Source organism: Vipera berus (assembly GCF_964194415.1).
Source record: "Vipera berus genome assembly, chromosome: 2".
Classification (NCBI taxonomy): Eukaryota; Metazoa; Chordata; class Lepidosauria; order Squamata; family Viperidae; genus Vipera; species Vipera berus.
The window spans coordinates 111,166,641-111,191,744 of record NC_138203.1 but is presented as its reverse complement, the minus strand read 5'-3'; the positions used below and the strand labels follow the sequence as shown (position 1 = coordinate 111,191,744).

The following is a 25,104-nucleotide window of genomic DNA, read 5'->3' as shown; positions in this document are numbered from 1 at the left end:
CGGGATTTAAGATAAATAGGCAAAAAACTAAAATATTGTCTAAAAATATGACCATAGAACAAAAAGAATTCCTAGAAAAATTAACGGGATTCAAAATAGTTAAAAAGATTAAATATTTGGGGGTATATATTACAGCTTCAAATGTGAAATTATACAAAAATAATTATGAGTTGTTATGGCTAAAAACACAAAAAGAATTAGATAGTTGGAGAAAACTTTATTGGGAAGAATTGCAGCAGTGAAAATGAATGTTTTACCAAAATTTTTATTTTTGTTTCAAATGATACCTATACTTAAAAAAGATTCAAATTTGGAGGAATGGAAGAAAGGCATTAATAAATTTATTTGGGCAGAGAAAAGACCGAGAGTAAAACTTAAGATAATGCAAGATATACGTGAAAGAGGTGGTCTTAAAATGCCCAATTTTAAATTATATTATGATGCTGTGGCTTTATCGACAATTAGTAATTGGTTTAATTTAACAGAAGAAAGAATATTGAATATTGAGGGATGTGATTTATTATATGGCTGGCATGCATATTTATTGTATGATAAGAAGGTGGATAATGTCTTTAAGACACATCTATTAAGGTACGCCCTGTTGCGAGTCTGGAAAAAATATCAATATAAGTTAAATTATAAAATACCAATTTGGGCAATACCTAAACATGCGATAGAAAATATAAGTTTGGGATTTAAACATGATGTGATTTCATATAAAGAAATTCTTAGATTGGAAAGGAATGTATGGCAACTAAAGCCGTTTAATATTTTAAAAGAAGAAAAGATAGTACAAACTTGGTTTCAGTATGGGCAGATACAAGCTAGATGGAAAGAAGATTGGAAAATTGGTGTTACAACAACTGATGAAAATTTGGTAAAACAAATTAGAGATCAATGTCAAGTGCATATAAGAAGGATATATAATGCATTGATAGAAATAGATTCAGAAACGGAACTTGTTAAAGACTGTATGATAAAATGGGCCCAGAATATTCAGGAGTCAATAATGATGGATACTTGGGGAAAAATCTGGGTAAGAAATGTAAAATTTACACAGGCACAAAATTTAAGAGAGAACTTTTATAAAATGTTTTATAGATGGCATTTAGATCCTAAAAAAATAGCATGTATGTATCCAAATTATCAACCCAAATGTTGGAGGTGTGGTTGTGATGATGCAACGTACTATCATATATGGTGGACTTGCAAAAAAGTTAAAGCTTTTTGGATTAAAATTTGGTGGAATACGCAGAAGATATTTGAGAAAAAGATAAGGTTTTCTCCGTAGCTATTTCAGTTGGATATTATTACAGATTGTACTGTTATAGAAACTAAATTGATGTTGAATTTAATAACGGCAGCAAGACCTTTGGTATCACAATATTGGAAGAAAGATGATCTGCCTACTATAGAAGAGTGGACTCTAAAAGTTTCAAACCTAGCAGAAATGGCAAAAATTTCAGCATATTTGAAAGATCAATCGCAACAAAGATACATTTCAGAATGGAGAAGATGGATTGATTACATTCAGAATAAATATGGGACTAAAAAGTTTCATTTAGTATATGAATGAGTATTAGAATTTAATAAGATGCATTGTTATTTAGCTATGTTTAATGGGAGTTAAAGTGCGATAGGATTTAATTTATAGATAGCATATTTTAGCTCAAGCTTGTTAGATGCAATACCCTGTATTCAGCTCTGGGAAGTTGGGGGGAGGGGGAGGGAAGGGTGGGCTTATGGGGAGGTGGGGGGAAGTTGGGGGGAGGGGGAGGGAAGGGCAGGTTTATGGGGAGGGGGATCAATTTATGTTTAAAATGTACTGTAAAACTTTTTAATTAAAAAAAGAGATGTTACAGGGAACATTAGCCAACCCAATGAGCGAGTGCACATGGCTGCCTCATGGCCACCAGGTGAGCTGCTCATCCCCAATGAATACCGGGACCTAGCGGAGGCATTCAAGTGAAAAATAATGTGATAACTTGCCTCCTCATCGGCCCAATGATTGTTCCATTGAACTGTTGCCGGGAACCAAACTTCCACGACCAAGAATGTATGCTATGTCCCCCCTCAAAATGGAGGACATGCAGCAATATGTAGATACAAACCTAGCAAGGGGATTCATTGAACAGGCCAAGTCTGCTGTGGGAGCCCCTATGTTGTTTAAAGAAAAGAAAGATGGATCTTTCCATCTCTGTGTTGATCATAAATGTCTGAATGCAATGAGTGTGGACAATAAATACCCCCTCCCCATCCTGAAGGGCTTACTGACCCACCTGGCAAAGGGACCTGAGAGAAGGGACCTGAGAGAAGCATATTACCAGGTGAGAATAAAGGAGGGAGATGAGTGGAAAACTGCCTTCAACTGCCCCTTGGGAAGCTACCAGTTCAAAGTCATGGCATTTGGACTTCAGGGGCCCCCAGCTGTATTCAAGCAGTTGATTAATGAGGTCCTATATGATTATTTATACAAAGAGGTTCTGGTGTATCTTGATGACATCCTGATATACAGTACGAATATGAGTGACCATATAAAGCTGGTGAGAGAATTGTTAAAGAAACTATTGAATGCCAAGCTTTATGTCAAATTGTCAAAATGTGAATTTCACCAAACCTGATTAGATTATCTTGGCTATAGAATTTCCAATGAGGGCATTGAAATAGACCCAACCAAAGTGAAAGCTATAATTGAATGGCAACCCCCAAAGACTCGCAAACAGCTCTAGAGCTTCCTAGGTTTTGCCAACTTCTACCATCAATTCATTCCCTTCTTTGCCGAGATTGCCCTGCCCCTTACAGAATTACTCAAAACAAGCAAAGGAGGAGGGAAACCATGACTGGGCCAACCACTAGCATAGACTATGAGCTGCCAAACAGCTTTTGAGAATTTAAAAAGACTATTTGCTGCTGAACTGGTTCTAAAGCACCCCTGCCCAGGGCAGCCCTTTGTAATTCAAGCTGATGCCAGTGACGTGGCAATCGGAGCTGTATTACTGCAAAAGAATAAAAGTGGGGTCCTACAATCCTGTGCCTACACCTCTAAGAAATTTACTGAAAGCGAGAGGAGATGGGCAGTCTGGGAGAAGGAGGCCTTCACAATTAGGTGGGGATTATTAAACTGGTGACATTATCTAGAAGGGAGCAAGGTACCTTTTGAAGTATGGACAGATCACAAAAATCTAGAGGCACTGAAAACTCCCCACAAATTTTTCCTAAAACAAGTCCAGTGGGCACAGTATTTTAACCATTTCACTCTAAAGTACATACCAGGAGAAAAAAACTTCCTAGCTGATGCCCTATCGAGATTGCCTCAGTACAAAAGTGAACACAAAGAGGTTAATGAGGCAATTATTTCCACAAACTGCTGCTCAACTCACGCCTCACAGAACCCCTAATCCTGATGATACTGGGGCAAACAAAATAAAACAAGAGCTCCTCACTGATCAATGGTTCAAAGACAATCAAACCTCCCTAACATGCAGAGATGGTTTGACTTACAAGGGGGAAAACTGTATTTGCTTGAAGCTCTCCATATAAAGGCTATAAAACACAGCCATGATGTAAAACAGGCTGGACACTTCGGATATCTAAAAACTCTACATGTCATCCACCGGCAATTTTGGTGGCTGGGGCTAAAACAGGATGTGGAAAACTATATCAGGAGTTGTGCTGTGTCTGCCATCATGAAAAGAATTCCAGGGAAATCCCCTGGGTTACTGCAGCCGGTGGCTGACCCTTCTCAACCATGGGAAAAAATAGATATGGACCTACCTGAGAGTAGAGGAAATACTGTCATCTGGACTGTGATAGACCTGTTTTCAAAACAGGCTCATTTCATCACCTGCAAAGGACTTCCATCAGCCCAAAGACTAACTAAATTGCTTCTGAAACATATCTACTGGCTGCATGGCACCCTAAGTGAATAATTTCAGACAGGGGGGTGCAGTTCACAGCAAGGTTTTGGAGGAGTTTTCTTAATTAATTGGACCGTCTCAAGGCTTATCATCTGCTTTTCATCCAGCTACAAATGGTGCCATGGAATCTGCTAACAAAATGGTGGAGCAATATCTCAGATGCTATGTTTCCTGTTGTTGTTGTTAGCTGCAAAGTTGTGTCCGACCCATCGCGACCCTATGGACAATGTTCCTCCAGGTCTTCCTGTCCTCTACCATCTTCTGGAGTCTATTTAAGCTCACGCCTACTGCTTCAGTGACTCCATCCAGTCACCTCATTCTCTGTCATCCCCTTCTTCTATTGCCCTCAATCTTTCCCAGCATTAGGCTCTTCTCCAGTGAGTCCTTCCTTCTCATTAGGTGGCCAAAGTATTTGAGTTTTAGCTTCAGGATCTCGCCTTCTAAAGAGCAGTCAGGGTTGATCTCCTCTAGGACTGACCGGTTTGATCACCTTGCAGTCCAAGGGACTCGTAGGAGTCTTCTCCAGCACCATAGTTCAAAGGCTTTAATTCTTTGGCGCTCAGCCTTTCTTATGGTCCAGCTTTCACTGCCATACATTGCAACTGGGAAGACCATAGCCTTGACTATATGCACTTTTGTTGACAGGGTGATGTCTCTGCTTTTTAGTGTGCTGTCTAGATTTGCCATGGCTTTCCTCCCGAGGAGCAAGCGTCTTTTAATTTCTTGGCTACAGTCCCCATCTTGGAGCCCAGGAAAATAAAATCTGTCACTACCTCCATTACTTCCCCATCTATTTGCTAGGAATTGAGAGGGCCGGATGCCATGATCTTGGTTTTCTTAATGTTAAGTTTTAAGCCAACTTTTGCACTCTCCTTCTTCACCTGCAACAAGAGGCTCTTTAGTTCTTCTTCACTTTCTGCCATTAGAGTGATATCATCTGCATATCTTAGGTTGTTGATATTTCTTACAGCAATCTTAATTCCAACTTTTGATTCCTCTAGCCCTGCCTTTCTCATGATGTGCTCTGCATATAAGTTAAATATGCAGGGCGACAGTATACAGCCTTGCCGGACTCCTTTCCCAATTTTGAACCAATCAGTGGTTCCGTGTCCAGTACTCACTGTTGCTTCTTGGTCCACATATAGGTTTCTCAAGAGACAAATAAGATGGTTTGGTACACCCATCTCTTCAAGAACTTGCCACAGTTTGTTGTGATCCACACAATCAAAGGCTTTAGCATAGTCAATGAAGCAGAAGTATATGTTTTTCTGGAACTCTCTAGCTTTCTCCATGACCCAGCGTATGTTGGCAATTTGATCTCTAGTTCCTCTGCCTCTTCGAAATCCTGCCTGTACTTCTGGTAGTTCTCGATCCACATACTGCTGGAGTCTAGCTTGTAGGATTTTAAACATAACTTTCCTAGCATGTGAAATGAGTGCAATGGTGCGACAGTTTGAACATTCTTTGGCACTGCCTTTCTTTGGAATTGGAATGTAAACTGATCTTTTCCAATCCTGTGGCCACTGTTGAGTTTTCCAAATTTGCTGGCAAATTGAGTGTAGCACTTTTACTGCATCGTCTTTTAAGATTTTGAATAGCTCAGCTGGAATACTGTCACCTCCACTAGCTTTGTTGTTGCTCAGCTTTTCTAAGGCCCACTTCACTTCACATTCTAGGATGTCTGGCTCAAGGTCCGTGACCACCTCATTGTGATTATCAGGGACTTTAAGCTCATTTTTTTATAGTTCTTCTGTGTACTTTTGCCACCTCTTCTTAATCTCTTCTGCCTCTGTTAGGTCCCTGCCATTTTGGTCCTTTATCATGCCCATTTTTGCATGAAACGTTCCCTTCATCTCTCCAATTTTATTGAAAAGATCTCTGGTCCTCCCTATTCTATTGTTTTCTTCTATTTCTTTGCACTGTTCATTTAAGAAGGCATTTTTATCTCTTCTAGCTATTCTCTGGAATTCTGCATTCAATTGGGTGTATCTTTCTTTTTCTCCCTTGCCTTTCGCTTCCCTCCTTTCCTCATCTATTTGCAAAGCTTCCTCAGACAGCCATTTTGTTTTCTTGCATTTCTTGCATTTCTTTTTCTTTGAGATGCTACCTGTTGTACAATGCTGCGAACCTCTGTCCATAGTTCTTCAGGCACTCTGTCTATCAGATCTAATTCCTTAAATCTATTTGTCACCTCTACTGTATATTCAACAGAGATATGATTTAATTCATGCCTGAGTGGCCTAGTGCTTTCCCCTACTTTCTTCAGTTTAAGCCTAAACTTTGCAATGAGAAGCTCATAGTCTGAGCCACAGTCAGCTCCTGGTCTTGTTTTTACTGACTGTATAGAGCTTCTCCATCTTTGGCTGCAGAGCACATAGACAATCTGATTTCTGTGTTGACCATCTGGTGATGTCCATGTGTAGAGCCATCTCTTGGGTTGTTGGAAAAGAGTGTTTGCTATGACCATCGTATTCTCTTGACAAAATTCTATCTGCCTGTGCCCTGCTTCATTTTGTACTCCAAGGCCAAACTTGCCTGTTATTCCGGTTATCTTTTGGCTTCCTACTTTAGCATTCCAATCCCCCATGATGATAAGGACATTATTTTTTGGTGTTAGTTCTATAAGGTGCTGTAGGGCTTCATAGAACCGGTCAATTTCATCCTCTTCAGTACTGGTGGTTGGGGCATAGACTAGGACTACTGTGATATTGAATGGTTTGCCTTGGATTCAAACTGTCATTTTGAGGATTGTATTCCAGTATTGCTTTTCCTACTCTTTTTTTAAAATATAAATCTTTATTTACATTTCATGTTAAAAACACACCATACACCAACAAAGACAAAAAAACATTTACAATATACAAAAAATGAAGAAATCAAAACATTGAAAACCATTTCAAAAATTTCACATTATATCTTCTTCTAAACTAACAATTATATTCCACTCATTAAGTCTCTTATAACCATCCAACTCCAAAGCTTATTCATTAACAAAGACTATATCACTTCATTTTTGACCAACTTCCAAGCCACCCTCATTTCTTTAATCTTTTATCCATCCAAATAAACCATTTATTCCATGATAGAAATGCTGGTGTCTCTTCTTTACCCTTCAACTTCTTGGTCAATGTGTCTGCTTCTGCACAATCAAGTATTCTCCTAATTATAACTTCATCCGGCGGGGTATGACTTGCCTTCCAAAATTGACCATACCCCATCCTTGCCGCCGTTAAGATATGTAAAACCAAATACCATATATCGTTCTTAATATTTCCAGGCCTGGAGCCAAGCAGATACGTCTCTGGTTTAAGATCAACTAAACACCCTGTGATTTCCTCTATCCATTTTTGGATCCTCATCCAATATCTAACCACTTCCGGACATGTCCACCATAAGTGATAGTATGTGCCAATCCCTTTACCACACTTCCAACAATTGGCCGACAATCCGGGGAACATTTTGGAAAGTCTGGCCGGAGGGAGATGCCATCTATAAAGCATTTTGTATATGTTCTCCTTATATGACGTGGAAACCACCAGCCTCATATTAGTCTACCAAATCTCTTCCCATTTCTCAAGTGGAAATGCATAACCAAAATTCTTCCCCCAGGCAATCATCGCATCTTTTACCACCTCCTCCCCTACTACCCTAGTTAGCAGCAATTTATAGCACATAGATATCATCCCTTTCTCCAGACCCAGCAGAATCTTATCTAATTCCTGCAGATTCAGATAAATACCCCTTCCTTCTTTATCCTTCTTATACCTTGACTGGATCTGCAGGTAGGCCCACCACTCCAGTTGAAACCCTTGCTAAGCCAGATCTTGTCATGTTTTGAGTTCTCCCCCGCTATCTAAAAGTTCTTTGTAAGTTGGTCTTCTTCCCTTCTTAAGTAGGGTCGGATGGGTCAAGGCTTCCAAGGTTGATAACCAACACGGAATTTGCACATAGTACTTAGCCCTTATCTTATCCCAATTCTGAATCAGTATATCCCTTATGTAGTGGCGAGTAAACTGTTTGCTTGGAGGAGTACCTTCCCGCCAAAGAGCTGCATGCCATCCCTGCAGCAAATCAAATCCTTCCAGACTCAACAATCGATTATTCCTTAAACTTATCCATTCCTTGCCCCAAACTAAGAGGGCAGCCTGATAGTAAAGTTCCCAGTTTGGTAGGCCAAGGCCCCCTCTTTCCTTAATTTCTTGCATCGTTTTTTTCCCAATCCTGGGCCTCATCTTTCCTTATTATTCTCAATAGGGGTTCTAAAGTTAGGATAAATAAAAGTGGGGAGAGTGGACAACCCTGCCTAGTGCCCTTACAGATATCAAATTTGTCAGTTAAATTCCCATTTATCAACAGTCTCGCTTCCTGCTTAGTATAGATTGCTTTAATCATATTACGGAATTTAGCCCCAAACTCCATATGTTCCAACTGACACATTAGGAAATCCCAATTAACCCTATCGAATGCTTTTAGAGCATCGATAAATATTAAAGCTAATTGTTTATCTGGTTGGCTTTCATAATACTCCAGAACATTTAATATAATTCTGAGATTATCTTTTATTTGTCTAGTGGGAAAGAACCCATTCTGGTCTGTATGTATGAATTGGTTTAAGTAAATTTTTAATCTATCCGCAATTATTGTCGCAAATATTTTATAATCTGAATTAAGAAGGGATATTGGCCTATAATTTTTAATATGCTTCGAAGGGAAGTCATCCTTAGGAATCAAACTAATATTTGCCTCCAACCAAGTTTGCGGGACTATAGCCTCATCCAAAATTTCATTAAATAGATCTTTCATATGTTTTCCCAATGCTTCCACTAATACCTTATACAATTCTGCAGGAATTCCGTCAGTGCCTGTTTTTTTTGACATTTCTGTTGTCTGACCGCTTTTTCAATTTCTGCTATTGTTATCTCCTGATCTAAGGCCTCTTTCTCATTAGGAAATAACTTAGGAAGGTCTGACTCTGTCAGGTATTGTTTAATCCTCTCCTCATGAACCTTTTCTTCCTGATATAATTCTGTAAAAAACTCAATCGCTATCTTTTCTATCCCTTCTTTATCCCCTATCAGTGACCCCCTCTTATCCTCTAACTGATCAATTCTTCTACTTTCCTTCTCTTTCCTTATTCTATAGCTAAGCCATCTCCCTGGTTTATTGGCATATTCAAAATAGCTCTGCCTTGCCACCCTAATTTGACGTGCTATTTTCTCTTGGTCCACAAGGTTGAGTCTATGCCTCCAAAAATCCACCTGCTCCTTCCCATACACTTTCTGTGGGTTTACCTGGAGAGCCTTCTCTGCCTTAGTAAGTTGCTCAGCAATTTCCCTCCTACTTTCCTCCTCCTTCCTACATTTAACTGCCATCTGTTTTATTATCAAGCCTCTCAAATAAGCTTTAGCCGTATCCAAAACTATTCGTAGGGGCATCCCTTCCATCCTATTTTCTAAAAAAACCAGACTCCTCTCTTGTTTAATTTTTGTACAAAAACCATATCCTTCAGGGTCTCCAGGCTCATCATCCATCTACTCCTCACTCTACTCCCCCTTATCAATGTAATAAGTTGTGGTTGTGGTCCGCCCATTCGTTCGTCAAAATCATGGCATCTTTTGCATAAGGTATCAGCCCATCCGACAACCATACCATATCCAACCTAGACCATGAGTTATGCCTGGGGGAGTAGTAGGTATAACACCTTTTTTCCTCAATTGCAAAGTAACAAATTGATAGCGTTGACGTTGCTCTCGGACCCTCCTTGGCAGTTGCTTAAGAATTGTAACCAGACGGCCTTTATACTGAATTGGTTGATCTCTAGCTCTATGAAGCAGTTCATCTCTAAGCGCCTTTTTGGTAAACCTAACATGCACTTCCCTAGGGAGGCTGTATCACCTGGCATAATTGGTCTAAACTCGAAAAGCCTCATCAATATCGCACCAAACCTCTTTTTTCTCTTTCCCCACCAGGTCTGCAATCATTTCTCCTACCACTTCTTCCAGCTGTTCTTCTCTGTCTTCCGTCACATTTTGGAAGCGCAAAAAAAGACGCTTTCTCCATCTCCAGGTAAACCATATCATCTTCCAGCTTCTTGGATGCTTGCGTGCACCTGTGCTCCCATTTCTCCATCCGCTTCTCCATAATTTTCAGAGTCCTTTTCTACTGTTTTAATTCGCTCTTCATGCATATCCAGAGTCACCTGGACTACACCCAATTTTCCTTTAATTTCCTTCATTTCCTCTCTCATGTCCCCCAACTCAGCCTTCAGGCTCTCAAAATTCCTCTCCATTATGTCCTGCATATTTTGTAGCATCGTATAAATCCCTTGAATTGTAGCAGATTTTTCTGTCACTGGTAGGCTCTCCATCGACTTCCTAACCCCTGGTGGCGTCGTAACCGGAGAGGCCGCTGCTGTCAAGGTAGGGGCCTTCCTTAAGGTTTTAGTTGACGTCGTTGTTAAATACATTTCAGTTTGTCCAAGGAGGTTTCTCCACACTACTGTACACCACAGGTTAACTCCTTCCCAGATACTTTATCACAAACCCCGTACTTCCTTCTAATAATTTCACTTCCGCTCTTTAGGTAGAAAAAAAAAAAAGAAAGAAGGAGTCACATCAATATCCGTCAGTTTCTATAAGTCCGCAAATCAATACACTAACTTTTTCAGGGAAGAGAAAGCTTCCACCAATCATGTCATATTCATAGACAAGTCCATTTAAGCCTCTAATCAGCATTCATGGCAGCAAAAGACAAAAGGGGTAACAAAAAAAAAAGAAAAGAAAAGAAAAGAAAGAAAGAAAGAAAAATATTTGTTGCCAAAACCACCCCCGATAACTGGCTGCCACTCCTTTCACATCTGCTTAGCACCCCGCCGGCGCGCTCGCTCAGAAAGTTTTTAAATTCTCTTCCACTCTTTCTCACTTCCCTGCTTCTTCTCAAACTGCCGAGTCATTGGCTTCGCGGCTGCCAAACTGCGGCCCTCTTTCAAGCCTCCAGATCCTCGGGGTGCTTTCCTTTTTCCAGCGAGGTGATTGCATCACACTTCGCCTCCAAAAATGCCCCCTCCGCTTCTCCCAGCCTCTCCAGGGCTGGAAACGGCAGAATATCGCCGCAGGAGGCCTGAAAAACAACAAGAGGCTCAGCCGTCTATTGCCTCTCCTCCCAAGGCAGCGACATATCGGACTCCAGCTTAAAAAAACCAAACACACTTTTCCTACTCTTTTATTGACTATGAAGGCTACTCCATTTCTTCTGAGGGATTTTTGCCCGCAGTAGTATACCTGATTTAATCTGAATTAAATTCACCCATTCCTGTCCATTTTAGTTCAGATACCTAAGATGTCAATGTTCAGTCTTGTCATCTCTTGTTTGATCACGTCCAGCTTTCCTTGATTCATGGATCTTACATTCCAGGTTCCTATGGAGAAAAAATCTTTACAGCATCGGACTTTCCTTTCACCACCAGACACATCCACAGCTGAGCATCCTTTCAGCTTTGGCCCAGTTGTTTCATTCTTTCTGGTGCTACTAGTACTAGCCCTGTGCTCTTCCCCAGTAGCATATTGGATGCCTTCCGACCTGAGGGGCTCATCTTCCAGCGTCATATCGTTCTGCCTTTTGGTACTGTCCATAGGGTTTTCATGGCAAAGATACTGGAGTGGGTTGCCATTTCCTTCTCCAGTGGATCACGTTTTGTCAGAACTCTCTGCTATGACCTTTCCATCTTGGGTGGCCCTGCACGGCATAGCTCATAGCTTCATTGAATTATGCAAGCCCCTTCGCCACGACAAGGCAGTAATCCATGAAGGGGTATGTTTCCTACCAAGAAACAAACTGGACTGACCTCCTTCCTTTTGCAGAGGTGACTTACAATAATTCTGTTCACAGCAGCACTGGCTACATGCCTTTCAGAGTAGCCACAGGAAAAGAGTTCAGCCCAATACCTGAATACCCTCAGGTGCCCTCTGCTTTCCAGACACTTGATCAATGGGTGAGAGGGTGGGAAGAGGTTTGGAGAAATGCAAAAGCTGCTTTAAAAATACTTCTGAGACTTATAAAAGGCAAGCAGATAAAAAGAGAGCCCCTCAAAGAACATTCCAAGTTGGGGGGAAAGTTTATCTGTCGACCATATATTTACGTCTTAAATTACCCAGTAAGAAATTAGGACCAAAATTCTTGGGGCCTTTTCCCATCGTAAGGATCATCAACCCAGTCACAGTAGAATTGAAACTCCCTTGGCTTTTAGGGAGAATTCACCCTGTCTTTCACTGCAGCTTGTTGAAACCTTTAAGACCTTCTCCTAAGAAGGCACCCAGGCACCTCATAGTGGCGGGTGAAACCCACTATGAAGTAAAGCGAATTCTTGATTCAAGAATTTTTAAAGGGAAATTGCAGTACCTAGTACAATGGAAGGGATACTTGCTGTCAGAAGCCACTTGGGTGAAATCTAGCAATGTGAAAGACTCATCAAAAAGTTTTATAAGAAACACCCTAACAAACCAAGAGATAGTCCCTAACATGTGCTCTTAATTACACTACAGGGTCTGTCCTTTTTGTAAGGGGGTGGTGGATGCCAATGCTGCTAACATCGGATGTTCTTGCTTGACAACATAGGGAGATGTAACCTTTTTCTTTAACTTCTATGTTACTTTTAGAGTTAGAATTAGTGGACACTGGGGGGGAGTAGGGAGAATGTATCTCAAGACTATTTGTAATGATGATGATAACTTTATTGTCACTTTGAATGTACACCAATCGGCATACATCAAAATGAAATTTCATTGCATACAGCTCTCAAAGGGTCACCACCTCCGATATATACTCCTTGTTCGGGGCCTGCTCAAATTTCACATTGTCCATTTTAGTCTCTAGGGAGTGAACGATGGCAAACAGGACAGATGGAAATGGGGCTCCATGTGGATTAGCCCTCAAGTTAGCTTGTATTCTGACAACCTCGCCTTCTTTCCTTTTTCTGATGCTGACTCTTCCACCCTTTCCTTAAAGAGGCCTTGCTTCTTTTCGCCCCTGGAGCACACTGCTGCCACTGCCACCCTCCAAAAGCCTCTCTCTCTTCCTCTGGGCCTGCCGACAGCCTCATCCAGTTCTTTCGCTCCATAAGCTCCAGGTCCTCTCCTCCTCTGCCTCCTCTGGAAACAGCCCTGATTTGCAGTAGAATCCATCACTGGGCCAGCAGTCAGATCTTGCTGCTAGTAGAACAAATTCAAACAGCGCCAATGACTTTTAACGGTCTCACCAACAGTTCCAAAACAACTAGAAACTCGCCATGCCAGCAAAGATTGTCGGTCGTATGTCTTATGTTACCTTAGTTCCACCATGTTGCTCAAACACATTAAAATCTTCCTGACCATGTGGCCTATAGCCTTTACTATCCCTTCCAAAACTATTCACCTTCAAGAGCCAATGCAGCCGCAGCCATTCCAGGCGCCGCCATCTTAGAACTAATAAGAGAAGATAAGAATTGGCGGGTTGGAGAAGGGAGGAAAAGTTTGAATTTTAAACTAATTGGAGAATGTGATTTATGACTGCAATTTAGGGGAGGGAATTGTGCTTTGATAAGATATGTTTAGGGGAGGAGAATTCAGATCTTGGCTTTGACCATGTACTGTATCTGCCAAAGCTATGCTATTTGATTAAAAGATTCTTTAAGGTAAACAATATCTTGAAGTTCTTTGAAGTACTGCATTTGCTGGAACCATGACAACCTGTTCCATGAGTTTGTTTCTTTTTGCTGGTTCTTTTAAGGATTAAAATATGTAAAAGTAGGAGATTTTATCTCAATATACATTTGAAGAAAGAGAAAAAAATAGTCTAAAAATATTTCATTTTGGTAGTTCATTTAAGGATGTGGAAGATTTTGCAAGTTTTTCAGAAGAAAATTTTAATTTAAAAATTTAAAAATATATCAGTTCATTTAAAGTTTTCAAAATTTAAAAGTTTTAAAATATAAAAATTTGAAATTTGAAAATCCCTCTTTTTTGTTGATGGAGGTATAGTGCTTTGCTCTTAGCCTTGTTTCTATCTTATGTGTTTTAGGTAATTATCCTTTTTTAAAAAATCCTTTTTTCTGCATTTTTCTGCTCATTTTTCTATCTTGTTATTTATTTAACTTGCTTACTATTATGTTTAGTTAGTTTTATTTATCCTTTTCTTTGCTATATTTTTTAAATTTTTGAGCTCCAATTCCTCCCTACCATATTATTGAAGATTTGCTTTATTTATTTGATTGATCTTTATTAATCCTGTACTTCCTTAATTTCTAATGTGCCACTCTTATCCTTATTATTTGCCTATTTATTTATCTTTTATTTTCTGTTTTTTGCCTTGTATTTATTTTTATACTCCACTGGAGTCTTCCCTTCCTGCCTATTGGGACCTCAGGCTTAATTTGTTGCCTTCATTTCCATCATTTGCTACTCCAACCACTTGTCATTTTCTCCACCAATTCCATTTTGTCTTTTGGTGCCTGGGTCTTTTCAGCTTTGTTTCTGCTTTGGTCAGCTCCTCCTGCTGCTCAGCTGTCCAGTTGTCTCAGCTCCACTGTCTGGTCTGCTCTGCTCAACCTGCCACTCAGCTTTAGACAACAGAACTTTCTAACTCGAATGCGCCTCTGCTGCTGTGCTGCCCATCTCTGCTGCTGCGATTCTCCTTTCCACTGATTCTGCCACCACCAATTTCTCACAGCCACCAGTTCCCTTTGTTGAATGGGTTGCTCCAGGCCCTTTGTCCTCTGCCTCAGGCGGGATGTTGTGAAGGGCTGCTGGGCTAGCAGGAAGCAGGGGGGACTGCTGATCTCAGTGGGGAGGGTGTTATGTATCCAGGTGAAGAATAGCAGTCACCACCAGGGGGCGTTGAACTGTACTGTTTTGGTGGGAATCCAGTTTCGGCGGGAAAAAAAGGTTCAAACTGATTGGCTGGCTGCTCACCTGGCCAGGTATAAAAGGAGGGCAGGTAACCCCTATTCCCCAGTACAGTCACTACCACTAAATAAAGATCTGCCATGCTGTACTCATTGTCTCGGCGTCCTTCCTGCTTTCCAGAACCCACTACACAATAGTGGCGACGATGGTGGGATCCTGCTACACCTTAAGATCTGAAAGTCATTAGGGGACGGCATCGCTTGCTGGAGGAAAGAGGCATCTTCCCCCCCTCAATGACTGGCTAGTCACCATGCTAGCAGCCACATCGGTGGAGCAGGATTCACAGAAGCCAGACGCAGAGATGGCACAGATCAGACAGCCCCGAGAATTCGACATCCACCACCCCGAACGGTGGGACTCTCACCTGGGACAGGTCAAAAATTTCCTCCGGGTGAACCGGATCACCGAAGACAGCCTGAAAGTGGTGACCCTGCTCTGCATAAGCAGGCCCGCCATTTATGATTTGGCCGTAAGCCTGTGCTCGCTGATGCCAATCGAGACCGTCTCATTTCAAGACCTCACTGAGAAGCTGAACGGGCATTTCAAGCCACGAATGTCAGAGCTGGCCTGGTGGTTCCAGTTCATCCAGAGGGTCCAACTGCCGGGTGAATCGGCGTTGGAGTTCATCGTGGCCTTGTGGCAGGCCGCCCACCTCTGCAAGTTTTCCAATCTGGACGAGAGGCTGCATGACCGGCTCGTGTTCGGCCTACGCAACAAGCGCCTGCAACAGAAGCTGTTTGCGAGGCCCAACTTGACCCTCCAAGATGCTCAGGATGAGATCTTGGCCAACGAGGCGGCCGGCGGTGCGGCACAAGCAGTCCATATCCCCCAACCCAGCAGCCCAGGAGGATCCATCCACCTCAAAGATGCTGCATACGGCGGGAATGGAGAAGCAGAGGAGTCTGGCATCGACCAGGTTCGGAGGAGGCTGGAGCACCGGGAGCTACAATGAGGAAGCTGGGAGAACCAGAGGAAGGCAGTTCCCTTCCTGAAATGTGCAGGCTGTGGCGGAGACCACGCACGACAAAACTGCAAGTTCCGGTTGGCCACGTGTCGGGCCTGCAGAAAATCAGGCCACATCGCAGCGGTCTGCTGTAGCGGAAATCAAAAGGGCCTCAATGAGCTACAGTCGGAGGACACGTCATGGACAGGTACCAGGGCCCAGAAACTGACCAGCATAGGGTTTTTCCAAAGCTGGAGGGCCATCTGCTGAACTGGGGCTCGCCAGCCAATTAAGCCCAAATTGAAATTGGATGTCCATTTACACAGCATCCCCTGTAAAATGGAGCTTGACTCCGGCTCTGCAGTTTCAGTCATATCATATGAGACTTTTAAATTTGTTTGCGGCCAGAGCAAGCAGTGGGTCAAATTGAGGCCCTCCAACATTATCCTCACCGATTTCCAGAACGCCCCAGTAAAGATCAAGGGGGAGTCCACCCTTTCAGTGCAGTTTAAGAAGTTCAAAGGGCACTTGGATATCCTCGTAGTTGAGGGACAGAGAACTAGTCTAGTCAGGCTAGACTGGTTTGAGGCACTAGTCATAGTGATCTCAGGCATCTATAGGACACAGGGAAGCAGCATCGAATCCATCTGCAAAGAATTTGCAGACGTACTCAGTAACAAGCTAGGCAGGTACACTGGACCCCCTATCTCTTTTAAACTAAACCCCAGTGTCCTACCCATTAGAATTAAACCCCGGAGAGTCCTTTTCGCACTTAAACACAAAATAGAAGGGGAGTTAGACAAGCTATTCAAACAGGGAGTCCTACAGCCAGTAGAAGGGGGAGAGTGGGAGACTCCTATAGTCACCCCTCTCAAAGCTAATGGGGAGGTCAGGATCTGCGCCAACTATAAATGCACGTTAAATCGGGCCCTTAACCAGCACACTTGCCCAGTTCCAATGGTCAGCCACGTTCTTGCTTCCCTCCAAGGCGGCACCATCTTTGCTAAGCTAGATCTCACGCAGGCGTACCAGCAGCTGCCGGTTACCAGGGAGATGGCAGAAGCGCAAACAATAGTAACACACAAGGGAGCATTCAAGGTTAACCGCCTGCAGTTTGGTGTCAGTGTAGCACCAGGCATCTTCCAGGAGGTAATGGAGCAGATTCCTAAGGGCATCCAAGGGGTATGCCCTTATTTTGATGATGTCCTCATTGCAGGGGACACAGAAGAGGTACTGGCTGAAAGATTGAGGGAAGTTTTAAGCAGGTTCCATGCTGCAGGTCTCAAATTAAAAAGGGACAAATGCAGCATTGGGATTACATCCACTGAGTTTTTGGGGTTTAAAATAGATGCTAGTGGGATCCACCCTGCTGAATCCAAAGTGAGGGCAATTAAGATGGCCCCCACTCCCAAGAACAAGGCAGAACTGCAAGCCTTCCTTGGGCTGCTCAACTTTTACCATTCCTTCTTACCTCACAAAGCAGCAATTGCTGAGCCCTTGCACAGGCTCCTAGATAAGAAAGCTGCATGGAGCTGGACCAATGTCCATGAAAAAAGCTTCCAATCCTTAAAAGCCCTACATTCAAGCAGGTCTACAGTCACCCACTTCATAGAAACAAAGCCCATCTGCATTGCTTGCGATGCTTCACCCTATGGAGTGGGCGCAGTACTAAGCCACCTAGAGGAAAATGGGGAACAGGTGCCCATCGCATACTACTCCAGGACCTTGTCAGGGGCAGAGAGGAACTATGCCCAAATAGACAAGGAAGCCCTGGCAATAGTCGCTGGGATCAAAAAATTCCATGACTACCTGTATGGTAGGGAATTCACAATTTTCACAGACTATAAACCTCTATTAGGGTTATTCACCACAGACAAACAAACCCACCAAATCCTCTCCCCAAGGATGCTTAGGTGGTCCATATTCTTATCAGCATACAACTTTAAGCTGGTTCACAAACCAGGGAAAGAAATGGGCCATGCAGATGGGTTAAGTAGGCTACCCCTGACTAACACAGAACCTGATCTGGCACCTGCTGCACAGATACTGGCAATCCAAGAGCTGCCTATATGCAAAGCACATAGCGACTGAGACTGCGTCAGATAAAATCCTGAGCAGAGTTCAGTCTTGGGTATTCACAGGGTGGCAAGATAAGAGTCCAGGCCCGGAATTCCAGCCTTACTTCACAAGAAGACATGAATTGTCTGCCCATAAGGGATGCCTGTTGTGGGGTAGTAGGGTCATTATACCAGACAAACTGAGGGATAGAGTCCTGAAATCCTTACACGAGGGGCACCCTGGGATAGTGCGAATGAAGGCGCTAGCTAGGAGTTACCTTTGGTGGCCAGGGCTAGACAAGGCAATAGAAGAGCGGGTACACGGGTGTTACATGTGTCAAAGGTCCAGACCTGAGAAGCCACAAGCGCCTGTCCACAAATGGGAGGCCACACACATACCCTGGTCCAGGGTCCACATAGACTATGCAGGCCCATTCCAGGGACAGCTCTTCCTAGTAGTGGTAGATAGCCACTCCAAATTGTTGGAGGTAGTGCCAGTCCCAAATATGACCATGGTCAGAACAATCCAAGTGCTCAGGAGACTTTTTGCCACACATGGCCTGCCTGACGTTTTGGTATCGGATAATGGGGCTCAATTTACCGCTACTGAATTTCAGGCCTTCATGAAAGAGAATTTGATTAGACACGTCACATCCACCTGTCGACTAATGGACAAGCAGAACGCATGATGAGAATGACCAAGGACACACTCAGGTGTATCATCATCAGCAACTGGCACCACAGGTTGGCGGACTTCCTATTATCCCAACACACCACACCATGCACAGCAACAGGGAAGAGTCCGGTGGAACTCCGTTGGGGCAGATGCTTCATCACCAAATTGGACAGACTTCACCCCGACAGAGTGGCTTCGGAGACTGAGCAACCCAAAACCCCTAGGGAGTTATACCCTGGTGACTTGGTCTGGGCCAGGCACTATGGTACGGGACATTTGTGGATTCCGGGGGTGGTGGTTGACAAAACCGGGTCTTTATCCTACATAGTAGGGGTGGAGGGGGGTCGTCAGGTCAGACGGCACATAGACCAGGTCAGGAAACGGGTTCCTGAAGGGTCATAGAGCGACCACCTAGAAGACTGCCCATCATCAAGCTCAAATCATCACTACCAACCCCACTGACAAACAATAGAACCTGAGCTCGTGGAAGACCTCACTGACCCAGTACAGTTGCCAGTAAGCCCTGTTCGACCGGGTCAACAACATGCCCAGGACCACAGCGACAACCCTGCCACAGGGTCAGACTCTGGGGTGGGTCAACTGGAAACAGTCAACCAGGACTCAAACACTGACTCTGCCATCCAAGACATGGGGGAATTTCCCCTAAGACATTCATCCCGGGTTCATCAGCCACCTGCGTACCTGTCGGACTATGTGCATCAATAGGGACCGTCTGTTGAGGGGATTGTTTTGTCTTTTAAGGGGGAAGGGGTGTTATGTATCCAGGTGAAGAGTAGCAGTCACCACCAGGGGGCGTTGAACTGTACTATTTTGGCAGGAACCCAGTTTCGGCAGGAAACAGAGGTTCAAACCAATTGGCTGGCTGCTCACCTGGCCAGGTATAAAAGGAGGGCAGGTAACCCTTATTCCCCAGTACAGTCACTACCACCAAATAAAGATCTGCCATGCTGTACCCATCGTCTCAGCGTCCTTCCTGCTCTCCAGAACCCACTACACAATAGAGGGATGCTGATCAGATCTTCCGCAAGTCCTCCATTTGGGGTAGGTTGCTGGGGAGGGCTGCTGGGCTGGAAGGATGTGGGATAGGGCTGCAGTAGTCAGGCTGCCTCTAGTTTGCTGTGCTCTGGGTCAGGATGCCTGGCTGCCCCCTTAAGCTGGGCTGCCTATAGGCTGAAGTTTGGAAGAGGAAATGGAAGAGCAAATGGTAATAGGGTATCCCTCTTGCCATGCTTGCTTAGCTGAGATGAAAAATGCTTTCAGAAGATGTGGTGAAACAATGGTTTAGAACCATAGAATTGTTAAACTGGAAGTGACACTGGAAAGTTTCTAGTCCAACCCCTTGCCCAAGACAGAATCCTTATTCCATCCAAAACAAATGGTAATCCAATCTTTTTTTTAAACCCACCAGCAATGGTGCTTCCACAATTCCAGGAGGCAAGTCATTTCACTGACTAATTGTTCTCACTGTCAAAAAATTTCACCTTAATTTCCATCCATTACTTCTTATCCTGCCCTCAAATGCTTTGGACAATAAATCAATTTTCCTGTGATATCCTTCAAGTATTGGAAGATGGCTATCATCACCCCTAAGCATTCTCTTCTATAGGCTCAACATACCTAGTTCCCTTAGCTGTATCATCTTTGTTGCTCTTCTCTGCAGTCTTTCTAGGGCCTCAGCATCTTTTTTGAATCATGATGAGCAGAACAGGACACAGCATACCAACTGTGGCCTTATACTGCACTATATTACAGATGCAGCACACTGCTGCATACTTCATACTTAAGCAGTTGTCCACTATGATAGCTAAATCCCTCTCACAGTTACTGCTGTTGAGCCAAGTACCTCATATTCTATGCATGTGCATCTGGTTTTCCTGCCATCATGTAGGACCTTACTTTCCTCACTACTGAAATGTATCTTGTTAGCTAGGGTCCAATGCTCAAGATGTCAAGACACTTCTGAATCTTCATTCTATCTTCCAAAGCAATTCCCCCCAACTTGGTGTCGTCTATAAATTTGATGAGCTCTTCTGCTATCCCCACATCTACAGTATATCATAAATAATGTTGAAGAGCATTGTCCCCAAACCAGAACCTTGAGATACCCCCCCCCGCATACTTCCCTCTATGTAGATATTGACACATTGACACATTGAGTGTGGTTGGTCAGCCAACTGCGAATCCATCTTATGTTGGTACTATCTATCCCATATTGTTCTACGTTACCAAGAAATAGATTGTGGCCTACTTTGCAAATGCCTTACTGAAGTCTAGGTATAATACATCCACATGATTTCACTGATTTAGTAACTTTATCAAAGGAGGCAATAAGGTTTGTCTGGTGTGATCTGTTTTTAACAAATACATAACAAAACAAAACCCGTCTAGGAATCATCTTGTTCATTTCTAGGTGCTCCATTTTTTTCATCTTTTTGAAGATTAGAACCACATTAGCTCTTTTCCAGTCCTCTCGCAGTTCTCCTGTGTTCCAAGATACTTCTTTTAAAAGATTTAATTCAGTGGTTCTGAAATCATGTTTGCCAGCACTTTCAGAACCGTGGGATGTAAACCATCTCCCAGCAATTTGAACTTGTCCAATGTGGATAAATGTTCTCTTATCTATCCCTTGCCTATTTATATCTGCATTCCTATTCAGTATCCCGTGGTACTGTTTTTGATAGGTTGGGCTATTTTTTCTTTTTGCATGATGACAAAGGCAAAAAAGGTATTAAGCTGTTCTGCCATTAATGGACAGATAATTTCCTTGACTTTCTTCTTGTTCCTTACATATTGAAAAAACCTTTTTGATATTTTTGGCATTTGTTGCAATTAATTCATTCTGGGCCTTAGGTTTCCTAAATTCATCCCTACAGTTTTGGGCTATTTGTTAGTATTTTATTGTAGTTATGCGCCTCTCTTTCTATGTTTTTATACTTGTCCTATTTGTTCCTAAGTTTGTTAGTGAGCTGTGGGTGCAACCATGCTGGTTTTCTCTGGAGTATCCTAGGTTTTTTTCTCTGTGGAATTTTTCTTTTGAGGGGGAGACCTTTAATAGATGATTTTTCAGAGTTTTCCATGCATCCTGAACTGTTTTTCCCACTAGAACAGCAGCTCCCAACCTTTTGGGCACCTGGGACCACTTCCATAGAGAGAGGTTTTTCCATGGGCAGGAGGGGGTGTGTTTTCATGTACTACCTGCATCCCGCAGATGGGGCTTTGCTTGTTTGTGTGGCCTGTTTCCTTGCAAGTCATGGACCAGTGCTGGTTCACAGACCAGGCATTGGGGTGCCCTGCTCTATGTTATCCTTCCTAATCTCTCCTTGGGTTCATAGAATCATAGGGCTGGAAAGGAACTTGGAGGTTTTCTAGTCCAAAGGTCCCCAACCTTTCTGGCTCCACACACCGGCAGCAGGGGTGGGTGGGATGGTTTTATGTATGCAATCTGGGCATGCACAAATGAAGATTCACACACTCACCACTTGCACAGCTTGGTTCCCAATAGGCTGCGGACTGGTAGCAGTCCACAGACTGGGGGTTGGGGACTCCTGTTCTAGTCCAACCCACTGCCCAGGGCAGGAGACATTATTATAGTGAACCTCTCACCTCTTCCTTCTTATCCCTCCCTTCCTCGTTGTCTGATTAGCTATAGTGAGATTTATCCTTTGGGTTTGACCCTATAAATTGCTCTCCTTCCCTGTTCAGTTTTAGTTTAAAGCCCTTCAGATAAGCCTAGCCAGGTGTTTTCCAAACTTATTCCTCTTAGTCCTTGTTAGATATAGCCCATCCCCTGCTAGAAGCCCTTCCTGTTGGTAATGTATTTGTAATGTATTTGGAAAGAAGTGGCAAATTTTGTTCCAAACTGATTTTAGTGAGAGTTAAAATAAAATCTCACTCCCATCACCCCAAATTGATCCTACAGAGATATTGTTGCCATTCTTAACCATTCTTAGGCATCAGAACATGCTGACCTTATTTTTATGTAACAATAATTTTATGTAACAAAAATATTATAACCATAGCTAGTAAATGATGTGTTTCCTTTAGAAAATGTAGGCGAATTAAATGTTTGAATCACCACAAATTGTTTATAGAGTTTGTTCAAGAAACTGCCCAGAGTCACTTCTTGTGCTGGGTGGCCATATGAGATAGGCAGGCAGGCAGGTGAACAGACAGCAGGCAGTCAGGCAGGCAGACAGACAGACAGACAGACAGACAGACAGACAGACAGACAGACAGACAGACAGACAATAGATATAGATGATAGACAGGTAGGCAGGCAGACAGACAGACATATATAGGTAAATTTTCTTTTCTAAACTCCCAGAGATTTTTTGTTAATTCATTGAATTCTCCTAAGCCTCCAAAAAGATGCAAATGTCAAAAACATCAAAGGCAAGCTCTTGGTTGTAAAACTTCAGCTTTAGAACGGAAACCATATGACTTTGATGGGGGCGGGTATCAAAGAAGAGAGTGGTAAAACTAAACTTACCAGGAGATGTTGTTGGATCACTATCAACTGGAACAAAAGAGGAAAAAATATAAAATTAAATTCATATTGATATAAAATTCAAATATGTCAGCTCATGAACCAGGTGGATGCATCCATAATATAACCAGGAATGGATCTCATTTTGAGGAAGACTAGACAGTTAAATCTAGAATATTGCTTGCAACAGCTGGGCTATATATTATATTTTAAGGTGATTTCACAGAATATTCAATGGTATACTATATTTGTATACCACAGAGATAACACATCCTAAAACTTTTAATTTCAAATGTGGAAATAATGTTTCATGTTCAAAGTGCAAATTAATAACTTAAATGTGAATGGTTTCCCCTGCTTTGTTCCTCTTCTCCCAGTAGACAACACTAGGCAACAGGAAAGTATCCTATAGGTGTTCTTCTTTATTATGCACTGGGGCTGGGCAAAGAGAGAGTTGACAGATGGCCAGGACAGCAGGTTTAACTACTGTATTTGTTAAAATTTGTTTCAGGTTCTGACTGACTAAAAGTGACAGATGCCATGGGGTGGCAATGTGGTGAAGTAGCTTTTGCCTATCTTTCTAAGAAAAGTGGATAGCCACTTGTCTCCAATAGTATAGGGTCTCCTGCTTATGCAGGGGGTTGGACTAGAAGACTTTCAAGAACCCTTTCAACTCCATTATTCTGTGATTATGTTAATCTGCACACTTTGAAAAGCCATACATGTAGTAAATGCAGTATGTGAGTCAGCCCTGAAACTGATGTAGAAAAAGTAGGAAGAACTCACCTAAGTCATTGCCTGGATCTGTGGGTGATTCCAGAGGCCCTGAAACAAGAGGCAATGGTCTTGGAGTCATCTTTTGCACAGTATGCAATAATGCAGCAGTGAGAGTAATGCACATCTGACTACTGTGTTAGCATATTTAGAGGTAAGTCATATGTGCTGATGAATTCTTATTCCCATTCTTATTTTGTTGCCCTTAGGAAAGCTCTACTTTTTTATTCTGAAATACATCTAGAAAATTCGTGCTTTTGTATTGCAAGTGACTTCTGGTCTGACTGAGAAAAATAAAATAAATAAATAAAACTTGAAAGCAAGGAATGAAAAGGAAAAAAAAGAGTGGAACAAGAATGGAACTGAGATCTTCTCCAAACCATGTTTGCCAAGATCCTTTGGAGGACACTATAAGTGATATAAAGATTTGTATTGCAAATATGCCTGGTGTTTTGTTCTGATAGACGAGGACTCAGAGTGGTTTTTGCAATGAACGAGTTTATTGAATACACAACTGTCAACTGACAACTGTCAAGTGTTGCAACCTTTTATAGTGGAACTATTTGAACTGTAACCAATCAGAGGTGTTTATTCTCCCGCTTCTTGCTAACTGCAGCCAATGACTGCACCGGAATCTCCCGCTCAAACCTAGCTATGGTGCAGTCTGCAAAATCCCTTGCTTGCAACTATTTACATACACAACACCCCTTACCCCCCAGTTGTTGTTATTTCTGAACAAAATCCTTCAAGTATTTTGGTGGCCTATGGATTCTAGAAGGGTATCTATTGCCCTGACTGCTAAGGACACCCTTACCGGATTGTCTGCTTGGCTGATTGTCTCCATTGGACCCGTGCTCTTGATTAACTGGCTCTGATGCTATCCTATTGCTGTTTTGTGGATTTGGTTGTGTTAGAATATCATCTGTTCCTGGCCTACTCCGCAGGGGTATTTCCCAATCATACTGACTATATTGCTGTTGGAGGTTACCCGGGACTGAGTTGTTGTGCAAATCAGCAACCCCACTATCTGGCAGGTTGTTATCGCTGAACCCGGGTGTAGTGTTCCCCACAAATATGCCTAGATCCCCTTCTTCTGGTGCGCACCCACTATTTCTCTTCCTCAACTGGTCTATGTGTCTCTTGCAGATCCTATTCCCTTCCCCCTCAATAGTGTATGACAGGGGCCCTAAAATTTCAGTGACCACCCCTGGAAGCCATTTGTCCCCTGGTGCATAGTTCCTAGCCCAAATTAGATCCCCCACTTTAAATGTTCTATTAGGAATGTCCGGTTCA

General features: G+C 42.7%; 1 protein-coding gene across 1 annotated transcript in view; it reads right to left on the bottom strand.

Moving 5' to 3' along the window:
- The window catches only part of MFAP5 (microfibril associated protein 5), a 99,244-nt gene that overhangs the window by 66,725 nt on the left and 7,415 nt on the right, over window positions 1–25,104 (bottom strand). Inside the window, exons 4-5 of the mRNA XM_081317607.1 lie at window positions 23,824–23,862; window positions 23,041–23,067 (exon numbers count right to left, since the gene is read on the bottom strand). Of these exons, the coding sequence (XP_081173733.1) occupies window positions 23,041–23,067; window positions 23,824–23,862 (66 nt within the window). The remainder of the gene's footprint in view (window positions 1–23,040; window positions 23,068–23,823; window positions 23,863–25,104) is intronic.